The sequence below is a fragment of the Microcebus murinus genome, chromosome 18 (genome assembly GCF_040939455.1).
Source record: "Microcebus murinus isolate Inina chromosome 18, M.murinus_Inina_mat1.0, whole genome shotgun sequence".
Taxonomy (NCBI): Eukaryota; Metazoa; Chordata; class Mammalia; order Primates; family Cheirogaleidae; genus Microcebus; species Microcebus murinus.
Window position 1 is genome coordinate 3,007,196 of NC_134121.1, and position 9,901 is coordinate 3,017,096.

Sequence of the window (9,901 nt, forward strand, 5' to 3'; positions counted from 1 at the left end):
ATCACGTGCACCCTAGGACTTTGGCAGCGTCCTCGGCCGCTACACAGGCCGGTAGCAGCCCATCCCACACTGGGACAACTGCAAACGTCTCCCAACATTGCCACATCGCTCCTCAGGTAAGGGCAGATCACTTGGTTGAGAGTCACAGGTGTAGAGGAGCCACCCGTCTTGGAGGCGAAGGCACAGAGACTCTGGCCCCGCAAGGGCAGTGTTTCCCTGGACAGGGTGCATGTGGAGTGTCTGGGCCTCAGCTGCAAACCCACGAGAGGCTTCTGCACCAGCTCCGCTCCTTGTTCCTCATGTGTTTATTGTCCGAGGGCTGGGTACTGGGGCTGTGGTGAAGAATAAACAGACAAGCTTATTAATTCATTAGATAAATATATGTTGAGCCCCTCCTATGTGGCAGGCACCATTCTAGGCACAGTGGGAAGGAAGACAGACGCGCTTCCTGCTTGTGTGGAGCTGCCACTTGAGTGCGTGTTTCTCTGTGTGTAAACAGCTAATCAATGAATAAAGAAACAAAGTAATTTCAGAAAATCACAAGTGCTCTGCAGATGACCGAGAAGAGCATCGACTTGGGGTTGGGTGGGGAAGCGCTGTCTCAGGCAGGGAAGATCTCAAGGAGGAGATAATATTTGAGTTGCTACTTGAAAAGGTGACAGCCATGAAATAACCTAGGTAAGAGCATTCCAGGCTAAGGGAATGGCAAGTGCAAAGGCCCTGGAGCAGGAAAGTGTTTGAGGCCCAGTGTGGCTGTCTTGAGTGGGGGCTGAGGCGGGTGCAGGGGCAGGAGTCAGAGCGTGGCTGCTGTAGGTATCACCATTGCAGGGTTCATAACACAGGAAGCAGTGTTCATTTCCTGGGGCTGCTATAACCAATTATCACAAACTGGGCAGCTTAAAACAACTGAAATTAATTCTTTCCTAGTTCTGGGGTTCAGAAGACCTAAATCAGTATCGCTGGGCCAAATCAAGGTGTCTGCAGGGCCACACTCCTGCCAGAGGCCCTGGGGACTGCCAGCCTTCCTTGGCTTACTGCTAAGTCACCCTGGTCTGCCTTCTTGGTCACGTTGTCTCCTCTTCTGCCTGTCAAGAAGTCTCCCTCTGCCTCCCCTTGTAAGAATAAATGTGGCCAGGTGTGGTGGCTCACGCCTGTAATCCCAACACTTTGGGAGGCCGAGATAGGAGGATTGCTTGAGCTTAAGACCAGCCTGAGCAACATACCAAGACTCCAACTCTGTAAAGAAAAGACAAAAAAATATAAAAAAGCTAATTATCCCATCTCAAGATCTGTCACTTAATTGCATCTACAAAGATCATTTCTCCCAGAGGAGAGAGCACTTGTAGGTTCCAGGAACCAGCACCCGAGACCTTTGGGGTCACTGTGCAGCCTCCTACAGAAGCCAATAAAAAGTTCTGAGCATGGGCCTCGTCAAATAAAGGAATTTTCTAAACAATTTCTCTCTGCTGTGGGGAGAATGGATGTTGTGGGGAAGAAGACAGCCGGAGGCTGGTTTTGGAGGCGTTGTTCCCGGGAAGACGCTAGGCAGCGTTGGGGGGCTGTGGTGGATGTGACGGTGTGGTGGCCAAGCGGGCTCAGAGGGACCTGACCTCCGAGCGCAGGCAGCAAAGGAATTAGGGAAGAGATGAAGGCTATGTAAGAGCTGGGTCTTGAAATGAGCAATAGTCTCTGAGGCAGAGAATATTCACTGGTGTGGGGGACGGCCCAAGTGGAGGGAATGCACACAAGCAGGGCATGGGGAAGAGAAGGAAGGGTTTGGGGGACAGGCAGATGATGGCAAAGTGGGCCAGGGAGGCTGTGGCAGAAAGGGACGTTAATCCCACACATCTTTCCTGTAAGCACTCTCGCTGCCATCTGGGAGCCACACCCTTTCCCCAGGACTTGAATGATGGGGGTCACCCTGGCCCCGGAGGAACCATGATCCAAGGCTGGCCGGTCAACCTGCTGTGGCTCCAACAGCAGCCCTGGGCCGAGGATGGGCCTAGCTCGGGATGACCCGAGCTAGGCCAGTCAGAGACCAGCCCTCTATTTACCTGGGCCAGGGCTGCCAGGGCTCTTGGGGACATGGGACATGGCCTGAGATCTCCAGGGAGACCAGGATCCAGCCATCCTGAAGTCAGCCCTACTCCCAACCAAAAATTAGTTCCTTGTTGGTTTAAATCAGTTCAGGATGAACTTTCCAGTCTCCGAAGGTCATGCAGAGGAGCTCAGTTGACATCGATCACCCAAGTAAATTCTCAAAACAGTCCTATGGCCTAGGAGGCTGGGAATTATTACTCTTGCTTTTCCAAAAATGTTTTTAAATTTGCCTTGTTTTAAAGTCTAACAGAAGGAAAGTGATTTTCCTTGTTACCATATTTGTATAAAGAAAAACGGCTACCACATCCCAAAAAATGAAGTTGTTTGTTTGATACGAGGCATACACCCCATCCAGGACCCAGACTGCCTTCGAGGCACTTGGAGACTTTGTGTGAGTCTTAGAATCCAGAGCAGGGAAAGCGAGTGTGAGTGCCCAGCATTGGCGCAGCACTGGCACACTTACTCCTTGTGGGGTTGGCATCATAAACCTGTTTCACAGATGAGAAAACTGAGGCTGGGGGGAACAGCGTGATTCCTCAGAGGTCTTGCAGCAAGTAGGCAGGGGATCCAGGATTTGAACCCAAATCCTCTGGCTCCACTCTGGGGCTCACCCCCACATGCCCTGTGTCCTTGCTTCAGGGGATGGTTAAGCCCATTCTGTCACCTCTTGCTTGACCTTAGCTCCTCTGGAGATGACCGCTACCATGTCACAGGTGGAGCAAGGGGACTGCTGGTTGGTGACTCCCACATTTCCCCAGACACCCTGCGTGTTGCCCCTCACTGTCCTTGCCCACACCAACCCCTGGCCTGGGCTCACTGCCTCCTGCTATCCACTGGTGAGCTCTCACTAGGCGACACTCTTCCTTCTCTCTCAAGGAGGACGAGCCCAGACCACGCCTGCAAGGACAAGGCAACTCTTGCCCAGCTCCCCGGGACGCTCACGATGGGCCTTGGGCTGCCAGGCAAGCAGTCCTGCTGTCCGAGGCCACTACACTGTGACGAAGCCAAATTTGCCCAGGAGGGGAGCCCAAGATGCACGTGCTAACCACATTGGAGTGAGTGTCTCTCACTTGGCCTGCCACCGCGCCTCGGGAATGTGAGACCCGCCATCAGACGCCATCCAACCCAGGCAGCCCTCTGAGGACCCCAGATGAGACAGCAGCTGGTCCCAGGATGTTCCCCACCTCTAGGTGGGGAACCTAGCCGGTCTGGACCGGCTTCGTATGACAGTTGGTCCCCCTAGGCAAAGGCAGGAGCTATAAGACTTCTTGTGCCCCAGGGCAGGAAGATGCAGAACGCCACTTCTGCGTGTCTTGTGGGTTAAAGCCACAGGGCCACAGACATTTCAAGGACGGAGAGTAGGCGCTCCTCCTGACAGGAAGAGTGGCGTCAGACCAGGGGCAGGGATGCCTCTGCAGGCCATCTGCATCTAAGGAGGCTTAGAGGGAGCCACCAGTCTTCCGTGACAAGTGCGGTAATTATGAGCGCGCTTTCGATAAATGTCCTAGTTCTCTTCCTCTAAGGGACTTAGAGGAAGCATTTCCCTGTCCTTCGAGGTGAAGATTTGGCCATGTGACCTGCTCTGTCCAGCACAGTGGAGCAGAAGGGACCCATGCCATTTCTGGGCAGAAGCTGTTAAGGGCTAGTGTGAGCCACCCCATCGTTTCTCCCCCCTCAGCAATTCTGGAGGCAGAGAAATAGGGTGTAATAGGCTAAATTGGGTCCCTTCCAAATGTTGTATGTTGAAGTCCTAACCTCCAGTACCTCAGAGTGGGACCGTATTGGAGGTGGGGTCTTTAAAGATGTAATAAGGTGAAATGAGGCCATATGTGTGGGGCCCAACCCAATCTTCCCTGTGTCCTTGTAAGAAGAGAGATTATTTAGGACGATTTGGCCAAAAGACAGGTAAGAGTTGGTATCAATGTGACAATCCACTGGGTAGGATTCACAAACCTGATCCCTGGCTTTCCAAATATCTGTCACAATACAGAGAAACCTGTCACATTGAATCCCGAATCATTAGCCGGGATGAGATCCTTGAGCGCTGCTTGTGTTCACTTATCAATGAAGCATTCGGTGTCTTGGGAGAAGGGATAGCTACTAGCCCAGAGCACACTGATGTCATCTATTTACATGGGCATGGATGGCCAAGGCACAGGTGTCTTGGGAGAAGGGATAGCTACTAGCCTAGAGCACACTGATGTCATCTATTTACATGGGCATGGATGGCCAAGGCACAGGTATCTTGGGAGAAGGGATAGCTACTAGCCCAGAGCACACTGATGTTATCTATTTACATGGGCATGGATGGCCAAGGCACAGGTGTCTTGGGAGAAGGGATAGCTACTAGCCCAGAGCACACTGATGTCATCTATTTACATGGGCATGGATGGCCAAGGCACAGGTATCTTGGGAGAAGGGATAGCTACTAGCCCAGAGCACACTGATGTTATCTATTTACATGGGCATGGATGGCCAAGGCACAGGTGTCTTGGGAGAAGGGATAGCTACTAGCCCAGAGCACACTGATGTCATCTATTTACATGGGCATGGATGGCCAAGGCACAGGTGTCTTGGGAGAAGGGATAGCTACTAGCCCAGAGCACACTGATGTCATCTATTTACATGGGCATGGATGGCCAAGGCACAGGTGTCTTGGGAGAAGGGATAGCTACTAGCCCAGAGCACACTGATGTCATCTATTTACATGGGTATGGATGGCCAAGGCACAGGTGTCTTGGGAGAAGGGATAGCTACTAGCCCAGAGCACACTGATGTCATCTATTTACATGGGCATGGATGGCCAAGGCACAGGTGTCTTGGGAGAAGGGATAGCTACTAGCCCAGAGCACACTGATGTCATCTATTTACATGGGTATGGATGGCCAAGGCACAGGTATCCTGGGAGAAGGGATAGCTACTAGCCCAGAGCACACTGATGTCATCTATTTACATGGGCATGGATGGCCAAGGCACAGGTGTCTTGGGAGAAGGGATAGCTACTAGCCCAGAGCACACTGATGTCATCTATTTACATGGGCATGGATGGCCAAGGCACAGGTGTCTTGGGAGAAGGGATAGCTACTAGCCCAGAGCACACTGATGTCATCTATTTACATGGGTATGGATGGCCAAGGCACAGGTGTCTTGGGAGAAGGGATAGCTACTAGCCCAGAGCACACTGATGTCATCTATTTACATGGGTATGGATGGCCAAGGCACAGGTATCTTGGGAGAAGGGATAGCTACTAGCCTAGAGCACACTGATGTCATCTATTTACATGGGCATGGATGGCCAAGGCACAGGTATCTTGGGAGAAGGGATAGCTACTAGCCCAGAGCACACTGATGTCCTCTATTTACATGGGTATGGATGGCCAAGGCACAGGTATCTTGGGAGAAGGGATAGCTACTAGCCCAGAGCACACTGATGTCATCTATTTACATGGGCATGGATGGCCAAGGCACAGGTGTCTTGGGAGAAGGGATAGCTACTAGCCCAGAGCACACTGATGTCCTCTATTTACATGGGTATGGATGGCCAAGGCACAGGTATCTTGGGAGAAGGGATAGCTACTAGCCCAGAGCACACTGATGTCATCTATTTACATGGGCATGGATGGCCAAGGCACAGGTGTCTTGGGAGAAGGGATAGCTACTAGCCCAGAGCACACTGATGTCATCTATTTACATGGGTATGGATGGCCAAGGCACAGGTATCTTGGGAGAAGGGATAGCTACTAGCCCAGAGCACACTGATGTTATCTATTTACATGGGTATGGATGGCCAAGGCACAGGTGTCTTGGGAGAAGGGATAGCTACTAGCCCAGAGCACACTGATGTCATCTATTTACATGGGTATGGATGGCCAAGGCACAGGTGTCTTGGGAGAAGGGATAGCTACTAGCCCAGAGCACACTGATGTCATCTATTTACATGGGCATGGATGGCCAAGGCACAGGTGTCTTGGGAGAAGGGATAGCTACTAGCCCAGAGCACACTGATGTCATCTATTTACATGGGTATGGATGGCCAAGGCACAGGTGTCTTGGGAGAAGGGATAGCTACTAGCCCAGAGCACACTGATGTTATCTATTTACATGGGCATGGATGGCCAAGGCACAGGTGTCTTGGGAGAAGGGATAGCTACTAGCCCAGAGCACACTGATGTCATCTATTTACATGGGCATGGATGGCCAAGGCACAGGTGTCTTGGGAGAAGGGATAGCTACTAGCCCAGAGCACACTGATGTTATCTATTTACATGGGCATGGATGGCCAAGGCACAGGTATCTTGGGAGAAGGGATAGCTACTAGCCCAGAGCACACTGATGTCATCTATTTACATGGGCATGGATGGCCAAGGCACAGGTGTCTTGGGAGAAGGGATAGCTACTAGCCCAGAGCACACTGATGTCATCTATTTACATGGGCATGGATGGCCAAGGCACAGGTGTCTTGGGAGAAGGGATAGCTACTAGCCCAGAGCACACTGATGTCATCTATTTACATGGGCATGGATGGCCAAGGCACAGGTGTCTTGGGAGAAGGGATAGCTACTAGCCCAGAGCACACTGATGTCATCTATTTACATGGGCATGGATGGCCAAGGCACAGGTGTCTTGGGAGAAGGGATAGCTACTAGCCCAGAGCACACTGATGTCATCTATTTACATGGGCATGGATGGCCAAGGCACAGGTATCCTGGGAGAAGGGATAGCTACTAGCCCAGAGCACACTGATGTCATCTATTTACATGGGCATGGATGGCCAAGGCACAGGTGTCTTGGGAGAAGGGATAGCTACTAGCCCAGAGCACACTGATGTCATCTATTTACATGGGTATGGATGGCCAAGGCACAGGTGTCTTGGGAGAAGGGATAGCTACTAGCCCAGAGCACACTGATGTCATCTATTTACATGGGTATGGATGGCCAAGGCACAGGTATCTTGGGAGAAGGGATAGCTACTAGCCCAGAGCACACTGATGTCATCTATTTACATGGGTATGGATGGCCAAGGCACAGGTATCTTGGGAGAAGGGATAGCTACTAGCCCAGAGCACACTGATGTCATCTATTTACATGGGTATGGATGGCCAAGGCACAGGTGTCTTGGGAGAAGGGATAGCTACTAGCCCAGAGCACACTGATGTCATCTATTTACATGGGTATGGATGGCCAAGGCACAGGTGTCTTGGGAGAAGGGATAGCTACTAGCCCAGAGCACACTGATGTTATCTATTTACATGGGCATGGATGGCCAAGGCACAGGTGTCTTGGGAGAAGGGATAGCTACTAGCCCAGAGCACACTGATGTCATCTATTTACATGGGCATGGATGGCCAAGGCACAGGTGTCTTGGGAGAAGGGATAGCTACTAGCCCAGAGCACACTGATGTTATCTATTTACATGGGCATGGATGGCCAAGGCACAGGTATCTTGGGAGAAGGGATAGCTACTAGCCCAGAGCACACTGATGTTATCTATTTACATGGGTATGGATGGCCAAGGCACAGGTATCCTGGGAGAAGGGATAGCTACTAGCCCAGAGCACACTGATGTCATCTATTTACATGGGCATGGATGGCCAAGGCACAGGTGTCTTGGGAGAAGGGATAGCTACTAGCCCAGAGCACACTGATGTCATCTATTTACATGGGTATGGATGGCCAAGGCACAGGTGTCTTGGGAGAAGGGATAGCTACTAGCCCAGAGCACACTGATGTCATCTATTTACATGGGTATGGATGGCCAAGGCACAGGTGTCTTGGGAGAAGGGATAGCTACTAGCCCAGAGCACACTGATGTCATCTATTTACATGGGTATGGATGGCCAAGGCACAGGTGTCTTGGGAGAAGGGATAGCTACTAGCCCAGAGCACACTGATGTCATCTATTTACATGGGCATGGATGGCCAAGGCACAGGTGTCTTGGGAGAAGGGATAGCTACTAGCCCAGAGCACACTGATGTTATCTATTTACATGGGCATGGATGGCCAAGGCACAGGTATCTTGGGAGAAGGGATAGCTACTAGCCCAGAGCACACTGATGTCATCTATTTACATGGGTATGGATGGCCAAGGCACAGGTATCTTGGGAGAAGGGATAGCTACTAGCCCAGAGCACACTGATGTCATCTATTTACATGGGCATGGATGGCCAAGGCACAGGTGTCTTGGGAGAAGGGATAGCTACTAGCCCAGAGCACACTGATGTCATCTATTTACATGGGTATGGATGGCCAAGGCACAGGTGTCTTGGGAGAAGGGATAGCTACTAGCCCAGAGCACACTGATGTCATCTATTTACATGGGTATGGATGGCCAAGGCACAGGTGTCTTGGGAGAAGGGATAGCTACTAGCCTAGAGCACACTGATGTCATCTATTTACATGGGCATGGATGGCCAAGGCACAGGTGTCTTGGGAGAAGGGATAGCTACTAGCCTAGAGCACACTGATGTCATCTATTTACATGGGCATGGATGGCCAAGGCACAGGTGTCTTGGGAGAAGGGATAGCTACTAGCCCAGAGCACACTGATGTCATCTATTTACATGGGTATGGATGGCCAAGGCACAGGTGTCTTGGGAGAAGGGATAGCTACTAGCCCAGAGCACACTGATGTTATCTATTTACATGGGTATGGATGGCCAAGGCACAGGTGTCTTGGGAGAAGGGATAGCTACTAGCCCAGAGCACACTGATGTTATCTATTTACATGGGTATGGATGGCCAAGGCACAGGTGTCTTGGGAGAAGGGATAGCTACTAGCCCAGAGCACACTGATGTTATCTATTTACATGGGTATGGATGGCCAAGGCACAGGTGTCTTGGGAGAAGGGATAGCTACTAGCCTAGAGCACACTGATGTCATCTATTTACATGGGCATGGATGGCCAAGGCACAGGTGTCTTGGGAGAAGGGATAGCTACTAGTCTAGAGCACACTGATGTCATCTATTTACATGGGCATGGATGGCCAAGGCACAGGTGTCTTGGGAGAAGGGATAGCTACTAGCCCAGAGCACACTGATGTCCTCTATTTACATGGGTATGGATGGCCAAGGCACGGGGGCAGGCCCATGTTCTATGCTTCCACAGTTGGGTTGCCAACAGTTCTAGAGAAGTTACAGAAATGTTTCAGGCAGAATCCTGATATTCCCCAATTGAAGCCCAGTGACTATCTAAAAAGACTGGCTGCCCAGGGAAACCGTCCTCTGAAAGAATGGAAAAGCTTGGCAGGGCCCCCCAGCAGTAAATTGTGATTCATCCTTTCAGGAAATTAAATACAAAAATCTAAAATAAGGCTGCTTTGATATCCAAGCAAAAGAAATAATCGGTTGGCTAAACCTCTTCTTTGAGTCTTCTGTCTGATGACTCTGATGGGTCAAATCTTGAGGAATGTGCTTCCTATGCCTGGGAGTCTGTCCCTGTCAGATCAATTCAATGAATAAGCTTGTGTGAATATAATACCAGAATAGCTGATGAGAGATCCTCAGGAATAATATGTCAATTAATAAAGGATAAATGCAGCTAAGTTATTAATTCATTTTGACTCCTTTCAACCTCACATATATAGTATTGATTGGAAATCTTATGAATCATAATACATTCAACAAACATTAAAGTGTCAGGCAAAACACAGGTGGGAAGTGGTGAGGGAACAAGTACTTCAGACCAGAATGGAGAACTCAGGGTAGCTTGGCAAGTCATGCTCCACATGCTACTTCTATCTAAGGCCCAGTCACATGTGTGCAGCCATGCTTGCTGCTTGCAAGATGGTCATTTCCCCAAG

At 50.6% G+C, this 9,901-nt stretch overlaps 1 protein-coding gene across 1 annotated transcript; it reads left to right on the forward strand.

The window, feature by feature from the left end:
* Positions 1 to 2,804: 2,804 nt before the first annotated feature.
* On the forward strand, positions 2,805 to 9,371 carry LOC142861891 (peroxisomal bifunctional enzyme-like). The gene is made up of 3 exons (XM_075993986.1): positions 2,805 to 2,936; positions 3,969 to 4,176; positions 9,097 to 9,371. Exons 1-3 carry the CDS (start codon positions 2,805 to 2,807, stop codon positions 9,369 to 9,371), a joined length of 615 nt encoding a protein of 204 aa, XP_075850101.1.
* The last annotated feature ends 530 nt before the right edge of the window (positions 9,372 to 9,901 follow it).